This window comes from Typopeltis vanoorti, chromosome 12 (genome assembly GCF_054136105.1).
Source record: "Typopeltis vanoorti isolate ZY-2024b chromosome 12, IOZ_Tvanoo_1.0, whole genome shotgun sequence".
NCBI classification, from domain to species: domain Eukaryota; kingdom Metazoa; phylum Arthropoda; class Arachnida; order Uropygi; family Thelyphonidae; genus Typopeltis; species Typopeltis vanoorti.
In genome coordinates, this window is record NC_143560.1 from 40,463,341 (window position 1) to 40,482,329 (window position 18,989).

An 18,989-nucleotide genomic window follows, 5' to 3' on the forward strand; every position below is an offset into this window, starting at 1 on the left:
CAGTATTCTAAGTTAATAGCTGGATGGGTGAAAAGTAGCATCTTGAGCAGAATGCCTAATTAAAACATTTACTGCTTACTTCTTAAAACTGATGTCATGTATTTATGCTAGGAAAGACTAGAGGTAAATATCCATCCATGGAGAGAAATATAGATCCTTCCTGGTGATTTGTGTATTATGAGGGTAAGGTAGGTGAACTGAGATATGTTTTGCAAGAATAAAAAGCAAGACCATATTTAGGTGGCACTGAAGGTGATCCCTGAAGCTTGGGATGTGCACACTACATGGTTTGACAAATGAGTAGGATGAATGAAATGTACTGTCATCAGCAAAGATGTGGATAGGATTAGTGGCAACTGAGAATAGGTAGTTTATATATACAGGAGAAAGAGGATACATGATAGTACAGTGAGCCCTGAGACATTCCTACATGAGTGAAAAAGGAGCCATTCACTATGATAAGCAGTGAAGAACTGAAGATATTGTTATCCAATTACAGAGTGGCAGGTAGACCAATGGATGAAAATTTATTGAGCAGTTTCAATCCTAGACAATCAAATTCTCTGCAAATGTTAAGACTGGCAGCACAGCTTCTTCCAAACCTTTCCATGGCACGTGTACAGTGATGGGTGATGTAGGCTAAGAGGTCAACTATGGATCTAGAGTAGCGGAATCTGCACTGGTGGTCACTAATTAACTGGTAGGCCTCTAGGGTGGAGAAGTTAACAAGAGAATACAGTATGAGTGAGTGGAATGGGTTGTTAAAAGCAGTCAGCGCCTCTTTCTGTGAATGATTTCAGAGAGAAGTATGATAGAAGTATGATATCAACAATGATGATTAGTGTGCACACCTCTGATGAGACTTTGCAAGGTGCCTGTATGACTAAAGAGCTACCAATGTAATGTAGCTGCTTGATTAGCCACTGCTTTTATAATCTTTGGTTATGTTCGTTAAGTTAGAAATTGCCGGCTTGATTGGCTAAGTGGTTAGTGTATCCGCTCTTCAGTCAAGAGGCTGTGGGTTCGAATCAAGGGTATGGATGTTTGTGATTGTCCTTCAAACTCTGTGAAAAAGAGTATCTGCTATCTTACCACTTCTACTGTCAGCTGCAGTTGGACCCCTGCTGAGGGGCTGTAAAACTAGGCTAGAAATTAATGGACAAGGAGTCCAGTGGCACCCACACAGTGAAATGGTCGGAGGGGGGGGGGGCCCTATCCAGGCACTAGCTAAGGAATAAAAAAAAATGGTTAGAAATTATTTATCTGTTCACTGATATTTTTTTTTTTTTAAGAATGAAAGGACACATAACTTACTTAAATGATGGAGGAGAATACTTCCTTCTTGTATCTCCATACCCTGGTTGTGCAAGTGATCCTACTTTAGTCTGCACTGTAGCAGTGGTAGCTGTCTGATTGATATTAACAGAATCTGTTTGAAATTTTGAAAGATTTGAAGCCGAGTAGCTAACTTCATAACCACCTGCAACTGCTGAATTTAACTTGGAGCCAAATTGTTGAGAATAATTGTCAGATTTCTATATAAATAAAAAAAAATGAAAATTTAAAAAAAAATAAATACAGATAAGGCCTATAATAGAAAATAGCAATAAAAAAATAAAAGAAGTAAAATTAACAATTTTAGAAGGATTTAACTACATGAAATTATCTAATATCTGCCTTTTTTACCAAAGGTTGTGGCTATTTACAGGTCTTCTGATTAGCCTTATTCCTGTAGCTGGTTATAAGGAATGTGATGATCAACAAACATTGTCTACTGTTTAGTGCCTCTGGATATTTAAAAAACTTATTAAAAATTAAATTAAAAAAAGTTGCATATATACATTCTGATTGCTAATTATCATTATAAAGACAATGATAGACTACTCCCATAGTCATATGACACAAATGATATATTTTCTCCCTTTTCTCTGTCTCTTATCAGTTGTCTGTTGAAATTGTACTGTTGCAAAATTGTGAGCATTTGAAGTTTTCAAAAGACAGCATATAGTATATGTCAAGAGACAAAGCAAAATCATTACTAGAGGTACTGATGTAAGGTGTTTTAAAAAAAAAAGAAAAAAAAAAGAAGAGAAAATGGTGTTTTAGATGATTTTGAAGCACAAAAAATTACACGATTTCAATAGTGATGTGGAAAGCAATTTAAAGACTTATGAAGTGATAAAAATCACATGAGAGCACAACTGATTAGTGCAATGATCTGTCCACTTGCTGATGGACTGAGAAATGCGAATGTAGGTGAAAAAAAAAAAACACCTTTTTTTTTTTTTCAAAAAAATGCCAGCCACAAAACCTGGGTCCTTACAAATTTTGAATCAAGTCATCACCTGAAAAACCATCAATCCAGAAAAACGAGAAAATTTTCTGAGATTTGTGGATGCACACTGGTAGAATGGAAATCCAAAAGGTGACAACATACTATGCAAACTATGAAAAGCACTCTTCTATGCATTGTTATCCCAATACCCCTGGAGTCAAAGGCTCATTGGAGGAGGTCCCTTTGTCATATACACAGATCATCATACTACCCCTTAAATACATTCACATTCTCTGTAGACACCACACTCTCAGGCAGTGCATTCCAATCAATCACAACTATCCCTGCAAAACACTTGCTTCTCAACTCCCTTGCTCACATCCTCCTTATATAGCTTCAAGGGATGACTGACATCTTGTTCTCCCCACCATCTTCCACCATTTTATGAAAAATCTCTTCAACATTAATCTTATAACAACCCTTTACCAACTTATACATTTCTATCATATCACTCCTCTTCCTCCTATCTGCTAGACTCTGCAATTTGCATCTTTTCAACTTTTCTTGATACTGAACATTTCCTAATCCTAATCCTGTGGCCTCCTCTCTTTGAGAGGGTTGCAACTAATTACCAGGGAGATATGACACAAGGTGGTTTCTGTTACCTTCCTTGCCATAAGTATTTATGACTGTAGTCATGTGTGTTCATCATGGGGCCAGTTTGTCTGTTCTGGGGTATGAAAAATCCTAATTTCTGGGTGAAAAAATCCCTACCTCCATATGAGACCGGCTAACTCACCTTTCGTCGAAAGACACCAGACAAAGGCTTCTCATGTCACTGATGGGAATCGAACCCAGGTCTTCGTCTATACCGACTGAGCTATGGAATCTCACTCAACATTTAAGAGACTGGAAATTAACTTATGACATTCATAACTTGTTATAACAGTCATGAAAACACATGACTGTAGTAATGTGTGTTCATCATGGGGCCAGTTTGTCTGTTCTGGGGTATGAATAATCCTAATTTCTGGGTGAAAAAATCCCTACCTCCATATGAGACCGGCTAACTCACCTTTTGTCGAAAGACACCAGACAAAGGCTTCTCATGTCACTGATGGGAATCGAACCCAACTAAAGGTCTTCGTCTATACCGACTGAGCTATGGAATCTCACTCAACATTTCAGACTGGAAATTAACTTATGACATTCATAACTTGTTATAACAGTCATGAAAACACATGACTGTAGTCATGTGTGTTCATCATGGGGCCAGTTTGTCTGTTCTGGGGTATGAAAAATCCTAATTTCTGGGTGAAAAAATCCCTACCTCCATATGAGACCGGCTAACTCACCTTTCGTCGAAAGACACCAGACAAAGGCTTCTCGTGTCACTGATGGGAATCGAACCCAACTAAAGGTCTTCGTCTATACCGACTGAGCTATGGAATCTCACTCAACATTTAAGAGACTGGAAATTAACTTAGTCAATCGCTTCTGGATCCTTTCCAATATCTCTTCATTCTTTTGAAAACCAGGTGATCCTAATCAAGACTTTATACAATGGAACCAAAATCTTCTTTACAATCAGTGTGCTTTGCATCATTGCCAGAATTTGTGATGTTTTCTTCACAATTTTGGCAATATATCTTCTAAATTTTAGATCCATATCGACCATCACCCCACGATTGCTGATTTCCTCTTCCTCCAACAATATATCCCCGACAAGAGTGAATTTTACATCACATCTTTGTTTTCCAAATTTTAAAACCATACATGTAACAACATTGAACTGTCATCTCATTCACTCAGTCTATTCAAGTTTTCTTGTAAGGCCACAATATCTATTCTACTCGCCATAGTTCATCCCAACTTTGTATCAACTGAATAACCTCAATGAAATCCTCCCAATATCATTAACCTACGGTTAAACAGCAATGGTTTAACTGTATGTCCTAAAACAGACCCCCAAAGCTAGTGACTTTTCTCTTCCGGGATATTGCTCCTCCATACACAACTTGCTGCTACCTATTAGATAGCCAATCTCCAATCCAATGCACTAGTTTAATATCCAATTGCCATCTGCTCTAGTTTCACTATCAACTTATCACATGGTAATCTATTAAGTCTTTGCAAAATCTAAGTATACTACTGTGTATTCATCTCCCTTGTCCAATACAGTTGTCACCTTATTGTAATAAGTTCAAAGATAATAACACCATTGTCAACCCAAATATCTGGATCGTGGTTCTCACTAGCCTCTCCAACATTTTAACCACAATACCTGACACACACACACAGATCAGCCTATAATTTGATGTGAGTTCTGTTACATCCCTTATGCAGTACAATCTTCACTTCCTTCCATTCCTTTGGAACCTGATCCAATGTAAGACTCATATTAAACAAATATGGCAAGGCAGATGTCAAGTCCTTGGCACATTCCTTCAAAATACATAGTGATATAAAGTCCCACAGCCTTATTCACATGAAGTTTGCTCAATTCCCTTTATATCTCCTGCTTAATCATAATCAGTCTCTTTCTCCTCATCCACTGCTCTCATGCTCTTAAACTCTCCATGATGTCACATTCACAAGGATGAAAGACCTTTATGAAATGCTCATTAAACATTTCAACTATATCCTCTGTGGCAGTTGCCCTTATACCACTTTCTCCAGTCAATGTCATCCTACAATACTCATTCATTTTTTTTTTTGGTTTCATTAGCTAACTGAGTCACCTCCTTGCCTGTTCTTTGTACTCTTCATGAAATTAATTATTACCACTCATCTTATGTTGCCTCCATAATGTCTTCTTGCACTGTACTGCATTCTTAATACAATTCTTTATTCATCCATTTCACACCTGCCTTATTTAACTTGATGACTCTTAGAATACATGTAGACATTGCTTCTACTAGATAGTTCTTAAATAGCACCAAGCAGCACTTATCTTTCCAGTTAACTTCTCATTCTATGCTACAACTGCAAGCTGTTTACTGAATGTCTCATAATCACCAGCCTTGTAGTTCTAGATATATCCTTTCCTCACATGGCTGGCAACCACCCAGGTAATTGCTTCATGATCACTCTCACCAACTGGAGGGACACCTCATTTATAATGACATCTTCTGATGAGATGATCAAATCCAAGCCCTCAATACTCATGTGCCCTCTGTTACATACTGTCTGAGGAAGTTATCCCTTAAAAACTCAAGGAGAATTTATTATTATTTTTAAGCTTCCAGTTGCTATCTTGTTACCCCAATCTATATTGTCATTATTAAAATCACCCATAATGATCACCCTATTCCTATTTGCTTAGCTAATTTGCTTATACGTTTCATGGTCACTATCCTCCACATTACTAGGTCTACAGCAACATCCAACATAGTATTTCATTCTATTCACCTCTATCTCACATTGCACTGCCTCAAAACCACTGCCACTATTTCCCCATTCCATCTCTAACTTGAATGAACATAACTCTTTTTCTATCATCAATAGCTCCACCTCCCTTTTTACCCTTTCTATCTTCATAAAATACATCATACTCTTTCAACTCAATCATTTCAGGATGTCATTTAACATGTCTCGCTTATTCCAACAATTTTTCATCATCCTCATGTTCCTGATATGTTTCCTCAAGGGGTGTACAGGATATTATGATAGTACTACATGAAAAACTTACATCATTATTAACTTCCTATCAACAATTTGCCTCCAAATCAATCTGTTATCTGTCAAGACTCCAACATCATCATCAGATCTTATATTTCTGTTCTTCTAAGACACTTTTTACTGTATCAATCCACCTATATCTTGTTATAACCCTGGAATTTTTTCCTGCCAACTGGTAAAGAACACTTGTTTTGCTATTCTTTCCTCTCCTATTCTGTTTAATGACCAAAGCACCTGAGATTAGCTCTTAACACATTCCTGGATGCTCACAGTGTCAATTTCTTTCCTAATATCCTGGTTTTTTAATTTGATATTGCCATTGATGTCATCTGTTAATGCCCCTAATCTTTCTCAGGACTCTCATATCTGTAGTCTCTAGTCTTTGGTGAAGTGTTATTTCTAACCTGGCTCTCAGATCCCTAAGTTAAAATTGGTTTCAGCACTGTCTTGTACACAGCTGATTTAGTGTTTTGACTAATTTCTCTCTTATTCCATGTAAATTAATTTAGTTGACTTCCTACCATACCAGCTTTGCTTATTCTGTTGTCTATTTCCATATTAATCTAGCATCTTCACTAAAAATTGTGCCTAAGTAGCTGAAATGTTTTACATGTTCTATAGGTTCTCCATTCCCGATGCAGTTGATATTTTCAACGTTCCTGCCTATTTTCATTGTCTTTGTCCTGTTATTGCTGATTTTCATACCAAATTTATTACAACAGTTATTCAATGTAGTCAGGGAATCTTGCAGACTTGTAATGGAGTACAACATCATCTGCATAAAGCAAGAACTGAGATTAACATCTTCAATTTTGATATCATGTTTAATACCACTTTCCTTAATAATGTGATCCATATAGATAATGAATAACAGAGGGGATAATGTACATCCTTGTACATTATCCCCTCTGTTATTCACCAGATTTAATATCAAACCATCTTCCTGTACTTCCTTCAATGCTAACTGCTGATTTACAACTAAAATAAAGACTAAGTATTGATTGATATAATGTCCCATTTGACACATATAACTATAGCGTTTTAAATAGCTCCTCTCTTGGCACCTTGTCATATGCCTTTTGAAGGTCTACAAAACTTAAATACAGATCTTTTTTATATTCCCACAATTTCTCAACTATTTGTTGTAAAGTGAAAATCCGATCCTGACAGCCTGTATTTGCCCTGAACCCAGCTTGTTCTTCATCAAGCTTCTCTTCCACAACCCTTCTCAATCTTTTCTCAAGTATACTTGCGTAAATCTTACCAGAATACTCAGTAGGGAAATACCTCTGTAATTCTCACATTCAGTTTTATTTTCCTTTATATATATGGGTACTATGAGAGCTCTGCTCCAATCATCTGGAATTCGTCCCTCTGTCCTTCAAGTATGGATATGTATTCCTGATTGCATACCTGTTGGGTGTGTTTTTACCACTGTGCTGTCATTGCTTGTTTCATTTAGCAATTTTCCAAAGTAATTACTCCATACATCAAGGATATCTTTTTCTCCAGTTTTCAAGTCAACTTTATCATCTCTAATTCCTTTTATAGCACTCTTTCATCCATTTCTTAGCTTTTTCAACAGCCTCCAGAATATTTTGCCATCTTCCTGATATTTATTTTCTATGTTCTTATTAAAGTCTTCCCATGACTTTTGTTTAGCTAGTTTAACACAGTGTTTGGCTTTCTTACATTTGTCTCTGTGTTCTCTAAGAACACAAGCTGACTTATTTGCCATGAATTTTTGATATGCTTTCTTCTTTTCCTTCACTGTCTCTTTAACTTCCTGTGTCCACCATGGAGTTCTGATTTTTCTATCCTTGCACACAACCTCACCACATGCCTCTCTGGCTGAATCAATCAATGTTTACTTCAGGGCTTGCCAATATCTATAACAAGTTTCACTAATACCACTTATTAGATGCGACTTCTCCATACCTTCCTCAAGCCATTTCTTTTTCTCCTTACCCATCCCAGAACCTTCTTCAAATTCAAATATTCTCCCTACATCCTAGGCGATCCCATTCCCTTCTTGTCTACACACATTCACTTCCTCTTTAAGCATCAACCTTTTTCACGCTATGTTCTCCCATCCACCCTGAGTCTTCCTATTTCCCTATTTGTCTTACACATTTGTTCTATCATTCTCTACACTCATGCTACCTACTTCTCCATTCATAAGCACCACTTCAATTTCTCCTTCCTTACTCTCCCACTATTTCACATTGCTTCTTACTTGTCCAGATTGCAAGTATGAAGCAATTCTCTACATTCATTACTTTATCTTTCAGCACCAGAAGTCTCTCCAAAGGACTTACACCAAAACCATTTAAACGAAACCCTCACTCTTATACAGTTCAAGTCTTCCTTCATTCTCATTACACAGATTAAACTGCACTTCTTTCTCTTCACACATTTCTGCTAACATATCATTCATAATCCTTGCTCTCTGCCTTATCTCCTCACTCATACCTGGGCAACACATTGACCACCTTTCTTATCACACTATTATCTTTTATCCTTCTCAACAACCTCCTGATATCCAGTCTTACATTCTCCTTGTTCCCAATCAAGTCACTACCACTACAAACTCTTTTGCTTGTGTACTCCTCCTAACACCTCATTCACTCTATTCATTTTATCTCCCAGAAAACAGACCTTGTGCATTTTCTCGTTTACCACACCTCTAATAATCGAATACCCATAACCTGCCATTTGCAAGTCTTTTGTTACCCTTTATGTACCAATATGATTCATTCTTGTTGTCTTCACTGTTCCACGTATATCCATAATTCTCTTCATTTCACTCTGCATTCACTTCATCTCTTATCTCATGGATGTCTCACAGCTTTCAAATCTTGCATCACTCTTTCTCCATCATTCACTCTCGTTATATTATCAGTTACACAAGATTGTTTGCCATTAACCCTGCTCTCCATCTTACTTTTAATTGCACTCTGTTTTTCGACATAATTATCTCATCTTTAAAGGTACTTGTAGCATGACTATAAACAATAAATTACACAATAACCACAGTATGAAGGTGGTCTGAAAAGTTGATTAAATTGATAAAAAGTGGATAAAATTGAGTATTGCATGGTTATAAAATTCTTTGTAAAAGGTTTAACATAAAAAGAAATTCATTCGAAGTTCATAAGAGTTTATGGGCACTCTTCTCTGTCATTTTTGACAATTAAGAAATGGCTGCCAAGTCTAAACATGGCCGTACCATCCTTGAAGATGATCCACATGAAGGACATCCAAAAAGGGTAACACCAGAAATCACTGATCAAGTGCACAATATGGTATTGGATGACTGGCGAATCAAAGTGCATGAAATTGCTGAGACATTATAACCATTCCAAAAGAACGTGTAGGATATATTTTGTATCAAGAAATGCAAATGAAAAAGCTTTGTACAAGATGGGTGCCGCGTTTGCTCACAGCAGATCAGAAACGCAGTCGCATGAAAATCTCTGAACAGTGCTTGGAGCATTTTAACAAGAATAAAACTGATTTTGTGCATTGATTTATTACTATGGATGAGACTTGGATTCACCAATACACACCAGAATCCAAACAGCAGTCAAAATGGACAGAATCAGATTGTTCAGCACCAAAGAAGACAAAGTCGGTTCCATCAGCAGGAAAGGTCATGGCATCAGTGTTTTGGGATGCCAAAAGCATTTTGTTTATTAATTATCCCGAAAAGGGTAAAACAATAACCAATAATGGCTGGCCTGGTTGGCCGAGTAGATAGCATATCCACTCTCCAGCCAAAAGGCTGTGGGTCAGAATCCTGCCGTAGGCATGGATGTTTGTGATTGTCTGTGGAAATACCAGTGGTGGTCAGCAGTAGATGCCATTGGTGTAGTTGCGGTCAGTTGGTGATTGAATGGTGGAGAAGGAGTTGTAGAGCAGGTGTCCTCCCTTGATGAGTCCTTGGACTCCCTGGAGGTGTCAAATAATAATAATAATAAAGACCCAGTTTGTTGGTCTGTTTTTCTGTGTTTTTCTTAGAATCAAGAGGTGACTGCAGCTGTAGATGGATATTCTGCAGTGAGAACCTCTACAGGGACAGGATAATGGTGCTGGAGCATTATCCTGTCCCATCATTATCGCTGGAATAAATGTATTAGTCTTAAGGGAGATTATGTTGAAAAATAAAAATAAGTTTGAAATTATAAATTCGTTTTTCATTGTTTGACTGAGAACTTTTCAGACCACCCTCGTAATTAACTTTAATGGAATGAGAGTACAGATATTTCATACTGAAAATAACAGTACATCATTAGTGTGTAGAAACAAGCAAATCAAAGGAATGGGAATACAAGGTACATACAGCAGTCGGTGGCTTACCAATTAAAAACTGTTGCTGGAAATCAATATTAATAAATAACATTATTAAAAATATTATTAAAAACTATTTTTGATGGTTATATAAGATAAGAATGTCCCAAACGTTTGGGAGGAGAGAGGGAGAGACAATTGTTCCAATTCAGATTTGGCCAATGTAAAATTTCAAAGCAACTTTCTTTGAAAGGGAGTTCATATTTAAACCTGCTTCTATGGAGAAGACAAGCTTCATCCCAACGGATACTGTGTTTAGTGTCAATACTATGTTGTGCCAGACCAGACTTTTAAGGTTTCATGTATTCAATATAATACTGATGTTCATTAATTCTTTTTTCCACAGAACAACCTGTTTGCCCAAAGTATGTTAGATTACATTTACAAGGTGTCTGGTAAATGCCTGCTAATGATAGAGGTAACAGTTGGTCTTTTGTAGATGGCAACAAATGAGAAATTTTATTGATAGGAAAATATGTGAGAATGAGATGATACTTCTTTAAAATATTACCAATCGGTTCAGAGATGCCAGAAATATAAGGGATTGGAACCCTGTGGTCTGTTGAAGAATCCTGAGGTGTTGGAACATAGGAATCAATTATCTGCTGGATTTGATTAGAGTTGTAACTATTAAATTCCATTAACATTTTGATAGTGAGAAGTTCTTTTTGTAAGCTTGAGGGAGAGGAGCACACCTTATGTGCTCTATTAATTAAAGACTTGATAACACCAATTTTTTGAGAGGTGCGATGAACAGACTTTTGATGAATGTATCTGCCAGTAAAGATAGGTTTTCGATAAACACTGGTTGATAAATTACTGGAGGCTGCGTGAGTAAGAAGGATGTGCAAGAATGATAAACTACGAGCCTTTTCTTTTTCCATGGTGGATTGAATGCATGGGTGAAGGTTATTGATCTGTTGCAGGAAGGTGGTAAGTTCATTTTCAGAATGAGTCCAAACAGCAAAGACATCATCAACATAATGAAACCAATGAGAGGGTTGGGGATAAATGGATGAGAACAAGGTATCTTCCAGATGGTTCAAAAAATAGTTTGCCAAAGGTGGAGACAGGGACTACCCATGGCAGTACCTTCAACTTGTTTATAGATCTTGTTTTTTCAGGTGAAATATCCTGATTGTATAACAAATTAAAAAATCTTTGTAATATCAGGAGGGTAATTATCATATAGTAAATTAACAGTGTCAGATAATGGAATGTTGGTAAAGAGGGAAACAATGTCAAAGCTGACTAACAAATCCAACTCTTGTATTTGAATATCCTTGATTTTCTCAAGAAAATGTGTGAAATTCTTGATGAATGATTGTTCATTATGAGCAGTTGATAAACTTGACAGAAATTTAGCAATTCTATAGGTGGGAAAGTCAATACAATTCACAACGGATCTTACTGGATAACCTTCTTTACGAATTTTTGGGAGGCCATATAAACAAATTAATTTTATTCATCCATTCTAATTCATTGGACATTAACAGATGCAGTATGGTCACTCAGAATGCTCGATGATGTGCCACACCAGTCCTTGCCATGTGGTCCTGTTGTATGCTTTTCTGGAGGCTTCAACTTTCTAATATCGGTCACTACAAACACACCATTTATCCATATTATTCACAGTCTATCCTTTACTCTTTTCCCAGGAACTTTACCTTCTATTACTGTTATGAGAAGTCCCTGAATAATTTCCATGTGTTCAAAGTATTTCAACTTTCTTCTCTCAATACCCCTTAAGGATCCTTCAAGTTCTATCAATCTTTTCTAGCACCTAACTGTCTATCTGCCTTTCAGTATATGATATCCTCAACTGCATTTTGTAACACTGCATTTCAAAAGCAGATATCCTTTTCCTATCACAACTTGCTGTTGGAAAAACAGATTATCCAAAATCCTCAACTTTGATCCTGTGTTAATAGATCCATCCTTCCAAGTCTCTGACTGTTGTTTTAGCCATTCCTAATTTTTCTCTGACATCTTCTGAACAGCAATTCTTCACATTAATAATGTATCCCAGGTACTTGAAATTGCTGACTTCAATTCTTTTCCATTAAGGTATACTTGTTTTGAAGGTTTCTTGTCTGTATTTCCTTTGAGAACCATAATTTTTGTCTTCCTAGGATTGAGCCGAAGATCAGTTTATGAATCCCACACCAGTAAGTCTCATGAAGAGAGTGAGCAATTCTATGAAAATAAATTTTATTTCAAATTCAAAGTCAAACTGCCATCATCAAGAAACAAAATATAATAGGATATGTGGCTGGACTAATAGTATACAAAGTCATAAGGCTGAAGCATTTCAAATGGGAGTAAGCCTAAATTTTTAAACAGCACTCCCCCATTAGGCTAAATTGGGATTCCTTGGTTGTTGCAATGAAGTACAGATGATGAAAGCTTCCCAAATTTGGGGGAGTTTCATGCAACCAAATTTATTGAGCTTATGATAGTTCTTAAAGGTAGAAACAGATTCAAGGTAACTGCTGCGATGGAGTAGCACAGCCTTCTTCCAGCATATCATATGTGGTGGACACAGATATAGTCTTTTATGTTCAGCAATTCTGACATTGACCATCCAGCCTGTCTGGCTACAGTAGGATAGTTTACAACTACAAGGGACCTAGTGAACACCTGGCAGGTCTTTGGCAGAGCAGATAAATGATGCAAATTGTTTATATGGTCTGCAAGTGTTTGGAAGGTTGTATTTTTTTTAGAATTTTTGTTAGTTTTTCGAATAAGCCTTGGATATATAACTTTAGTGTAGTCTATTTTCTGAAAAGGTAGGGAGGGAGGGTGACTGTGTTTTAGCCATTCCTAATTTTCCTCTGACATCTTCTGAACAGCAATTCTTCACATTAATAATGTATCCCAGGTACTTGAAATTGCTGACTTCCTCAATTCTTCTCCATTAAGGTATATTTGTTTTGCAGGAGCTTCCTTGACTGTATTTCCTTTGAGAATCATAATCCCAGATGATGAAAGCTTCCCAAATTTGGGGCAGTTTCATGCAACCAAATTTATTGAGCTTATGATAGTTGAACTGCACAACAAAGAGGATAAAGAAAATTTGAAGGAGCCCTCTAACCAAGAATCTTTTGATTTGGAATCTCTTCCACTTATCCATGAGGATGAAAGAGCAATTAAACAACTTAGGATTTAGGTAGTTTTAGGATTTTAATAATTTTTGGATATGGTCAGAATTGTAGCCATTGGCTAAGAAGGTTTTTGTGAATGTGGTGAAGTTCTGTGGAGTGGGCACTGTTATTGAACTAATTAATTTAGCCCTATTATATAAAATTTCTATAAAGAGACTGGAGAGGTATAAAATTGATGTCTTGGGAATTACAGAAACCAGATAGAATGGAGAAGGTCACTTCAAAAGACAGAATAGTAAGATAGTTCTCATTCAGGAGGTGAATCAAAGCATCACAAGGGTATCTGTGTTACTGAAGGCAGTTCAGACAAGGGTCCTTCTTAGTTATAATCCCATTAATGACAGGATACTTTGTATTAGACTTCAGGCTCATCCTACTAATGTATCAATCGTGGTAGTTTATACACAGATAAGCCTCATGAAGAGAGTGAGCAATTCTATGAAAACCTACAAATTGTTTTTTGGACTGCTTACCAAGGAGGGACGTACTTTTCATCTTAGGGAACTTGAATGCAAAAGTGGAAAAGAGTACAAGAATTAGGCCTGAGTGTAGCATGTTTGTTCTGGAAGAACGTAACACCAGTGGTAAAAAACTGTTGGAATTTGCCCATGTAAACAGATTAATTATCAAAAATACCTGCTTCTAGAAACACCCATGACAGACCTATACTTAGAAGATATCTAACACCGATAGGTCAAGGCACCACACTGATTATATTCTGGCTCTCCAATGGTGAAAGACAAGCATCTCTGATACGCAAACTTGTCCTGGAGCAGATTGTGGTGCAGACCTTCTGCTAGTATGACTAAGACTCCAAAGCCTTCCAAAGTCAGGCATATCCCACTGGATTGGATTTCAGAGTAATTTCTAGTGGGTTCATCAACTCAATTGGAAGATCTTTTGGAAACTATTGAGGAAAACTCACCTAAAATGCTCTGGGAAGGAATCAAGGTTATAATACCGGATACAGCCAAGTAGTATCTCAGTCCAATTAGAAGAACAAGAGACTCATGGATATCAGAATTCAACATGGGATCTAATCTAAAGAAGGCAACTGGAGAAACAAAGAGACACACAGACTGAAGAATATAAGATATTACCTAAAGAAGTCAAAAGAGCCATCAGGCAGGACAAGGAAAATTTTTACGCTAATAAATGTGAAGAGACAAAGTCCCAGATGAAGAGACACGATGTTTAGTTTGTGACCTAAAGCATAAGTTTAAGTCCAAATTGAATATTATCAAAGGCAGGAATGGAGCAGCACTAACAGAAGAATTGGAAATCAAAAACAGATGGAAAGAATACTGTGAAGAACTGCACAGCAGAGAGGATAAAGAAAATTTGGAGGAGCCCTTTCACCAAGATTCTTTTGATTTGGAACCTCTTCCTTATCCATAAGGATGAAAGAGTAGTTAAACAGCTTAATAACAATAAGGCCTTGAGTGCAGATGGAATCCCAGCAGAGTTAATTAAGGCCACAGAGGCTGCAGGGATAAGAGTGTTTCATAGATTGATTACAAGCATATGAGAGGCATGATCATGGCCTAGAGACTGGAAAAAGTTGGTTTTCAGAAGAGAGATATGAAAGATTGAAATAACTATAGAACTATAAGTTTAATCTCTCATACAGCACACTGAGTCAAAGTTAAGGCAGAGATGTCTGAGGAACAAGTAGGTTTTAGGAAAGGTTTTTTTTATTTATTAGTATGGGGTTCCCCCCATTCTTCATCCATCCCTTAGTACTGGTTGAGCACTCCTAATGAGAGATTAAGTATGTATTTTATGACTGTAAATCTGTGTGTGTTAATGGACCGGTTTGCTTGTTCTGAGGGATGAAAAACCCGAGTTTCCAGGTGAAAAAATTCTCTACCTCTGTATAAGACCAGCTAACTCACTTTTAGTCGAAAGAGACCAGATAAAGGTTCCTCACGTCATAGACAGGAATTGAACCCAAGTCTTTCCAACCAAAGGGCTTTACCGACTGAGCTGGAAAAGGTAAGAGAACCAGAGATCTGGTCCTTTGCCTTAGACAGACCATTGAAAAGTAGAAAGAATTGAAGATTCTCTATGGTAATTATGAAATACATTACCATTGAGAATGTAAATGTTGTGTTTCAAAGATTACTCTAAAGCTTTTGACTGTGTTCAGCATGTGAAACCATGGGAAGTAATTAAAAGAATAAGATTTCCTCAACACATTATCAGGTTGATCGTTAACTTGTACAGTGAGAAGCAAGAAGCCATGGCAAGAACAGATGTTGGATTAATTGATTGGCTTTAGGTTGGTAAAGGAGTTTGGGCAAGAATGACTGCCTCTTTTCTCCTCACCTGTTTAGTATCTACGAGGGTGGTATGAAAGGTTCTCAGCCTCGAGCATAGATGGCAACACTATCTGTAAGATTTTTTCTTTTTCTAAGTTGGTACACCTGTCATAAGGATCCATGTGAAATTGCAAGTGATTCTATGAAGTAGTTTGTTTTATACAGCTGTCTGAAGCAAAAGTGTTGTCTGTATCCCTTGAATTGGATAAAATTGAGTATCGTGTGGTTATAAAATTGTTTGTAAAAGAAGGTTTAATGGCAAAAGAAATTCATTCGAAGTTCATAAAAGTTTATGGGCACTGTTCTCCTTAATTTCTGACAATTAAGAAATGGGATGGCGAGTTTAAACGTGGCTGTACCAGCCTTGAAGATGATCCACATGAAGGACATCCAAAAAGTGTAACAACACCAGAAATCATTCATTAAGTGCACGATGTGGTATTCGATGACTAGCGAGTCAAAGTACATGAAATTGCTGAGACTACAGGCATTTCAAAAAAACGTATAGGATATATTTTGCATCAAGATTTGAAATGAAAAAGCTTTGCACAAGATGGGTGCCGTGCTTGCTCACAGCAGATCAAAAATGCACTCACATGAAAATTTCTGAACAGTGCTTGGAGTGTTTTAACAAGAATAAAACTGATTTTGTGTATCAATTTATTACTATGGATGAGACTTGGATTCACCATTACACACCACAATCCAAACAGTGGACAGAAGCCGGCTGTTCAGCACCAAAGAAGACAAAGTCAGTTCCATCAGCAGGAAAGGTCATGGCATTGGTGTTTTGGGATGCTAAAGACATTTTGTTTATTAATTATCTTGAAAAGGGTAAAATAATAACCGGGCAATATTGTTCCGATCTTTTAACCAGACTAGATGAAAAAATTCATGAGAAAAGACCCGGTTTGCAGAAGAAAAAAATCAGCTTTCATCAGGACAATGCACCTGCCTACAAAGGTGTTTTTGCAATGGGAAAATTAAGGAATCTGCATTATGAATTGTTGAAACATCAACCCTATTCCCCAGATTTGGCTACCTCTGACTTCTATCTCTTCCTCACTGGTCAGCGTTTTTCTTTGAATCAACAGATGATTGCAGAGGGGTATTTGCAGATCTTACTGAGAACCACTACAGGGATGGGATAATGGCGCTGGAGCATCGCTGGAATAAATGTATTAGTCTTAAGGGAGATTATGTTGAAAAATAAAAATAATTTTTAAATTATAAATTCGTTTTTTCATTGTTAATCCGAGAACTTTTCAGACCACTCTCGTATGTTGAGGATATTCTGTGTGTAGCATTGGATGGAAGACAAGAATTAGGATAGGTGGTAGATTGATTAGTAATCTGAAGTATGCTGATGATCTGTGAGTTAAAGCTTAAGTGCTGGGGGGGGGACATGTTGGAGGTTTAAGGGAATATTTTTCGCACTAGGAAAGGATTAAAACTAATTTTAATGCTTCCAAATTTCATCTCAGTCAATGAGACATCTTCAGGGATTACAATTAACTCTTGTAACACACTCAAATACAACAAAAGTGAAAGTACTAAGTGAAACAAGTGGATGACTCTAAAGTCCTATCTAGATGGTGCACCCTCTATGAGTGTTTGTAGGTGGCCTAGGATGTAAAGTGGGACCTCTGATAATTAATGTTTCCCAAATTTTGGGTAGTTTTAAGCAACCATATTTATTTAAATTCAGTTGATTTCTGAGTGCCCTGGTAGATTCTAAAAACAGTCTTTCTTTTCTGAATCTACTATGGTGGAGCATGGTGTTTTTTCTCCAGAGAAAAGCATCATGATGTTTTTTCTCCAGGATCTCCTGTATCCAAAACATGGTCTGTAAAGCCAGATTGACCATAGTCATGATTGCAGATGTATGATTTGTGTTCTTCTAAACAAATGGTTGCTGATCTACCTGTCTGTCCGAAGTAAGTCAGCTTGCACAAACAGGCTACTGAGAGAAGAGGGAGCTGATCTTTGGCAGAATGGATAAGGTTAGCAAGTTTATGGTGGGGCTTAAAAGCTGTGTAGAGGTTGTACTTTTTTAAGGACCTGGCTATATTTTCTGATGTGTTACAGAAGTAGAGGATGGTGATGGCATTTTTGAAATCCTTCTGAAGAAATGGCTGGGGAATCAGGGAAGGAACTGATTATTTTTTATAATTCTGTGATCGCTGTAGCCATTGGAAAGGAAGGTGTTGTGTATGTAGTTGAGTTCGGTTGAAAGGGAAGTTCTACTTGAACAAAGATTGTAGGCACTGTTGGTTAGTTTTAATAATGCCATATTGTTGAGAGGGCTGGTGTTGGAAGAGTTTGTGAATGTATCTGCCTGTGTGAGTGGGCTTTCTATATATAGTGAAGGAAAGGTTACCATTAGAAAGGCATGTTACTAAGGTGTCTAAGGAAGGGTAAACTGTTGTTGTTCTTTTCCTTTTCCATCATAAACTGGATTCTTGGATGTACACTATTGAGATGACTGAGGAAGGAGTCTGGACCATGAGACCAAATAGAGAACACATAAACATATCTTACCCAGATAGAAGGTTTGAGGGGAGGGGGAGCTGAGTCTATGGCTTGTTGTTCAAAATTTTCCATGTAAAAATTGGCAAAAGGGAGTGAGAGGGGGGAACCCATAGCAGCTCCCTCTATCTATTTGTAAATTTTGTTCTTCCAAGAAAAATAACCAGAATTGATGGCAAAGGAAAAGAGATCTAAGATATCAGAAGGAAAAACGTTTTTTTAAGAGTGTTAAAGTGTCATTTAGGAGAATATTGGAAACAGTGAGGGGATATTAAAGCATACCAATATATCTGTATTATTTAAAGTTAGATTTTTAATCAAAGTTTTAAAATGGGTAGAGTTTTTTATATAGGATGTGGTAAGTCCAGTGGGGGGGGGGGTAAGAGAGTTAGCAAGCTGCTTTGGCAGTTTGTAGCATGGCACATGAGTGGCATCTACTATAGGTCTTAGGTTTGTGAATTTTAGGTAAGCCATATATCGGGGGAGTGACAAGAACTGAAAGGTCTGATTTTTTTTTTGTAATGTCCATGGCAGCCAGGAGGATACTTTTTTGAGTAAGTTTTTTAATTTTTTAACTTGTGATTTTGTGGGATCGTGCTCTAGTGGGATGTAGGTAGCACAATCTCAGAGAATAATCTCAATTTTTCGATTATATTCCATGGCATTACC

The 18,989-nt window shown here is 37.1% G+C and overlaps 1 protein-coding gene across 2 annotated transcripts in view; it reads right to left on the reverse strand.

Annotated features, from left to right (window-relative positions):
• Positions 1-18,989, reverse strand: part of LOC150100727 (uncharacterized) — a 208,755-nt gene that overhangs the window by 152,401 nt on the left and 37,365 nt on the right. For both annotated transcript variants that reach the window (XM_090401664.1, XM_090401663.1), the window contains exon 4: positions 1,315-1,535. In XM_090401664.1, coding sequence (XP_090257790.1) covers positions 1,315-1,535 — 221 coding nt within the window. The remainder of the gene's footprint in view (positions 1-1,314; positions 1,536-18,989) is intronic.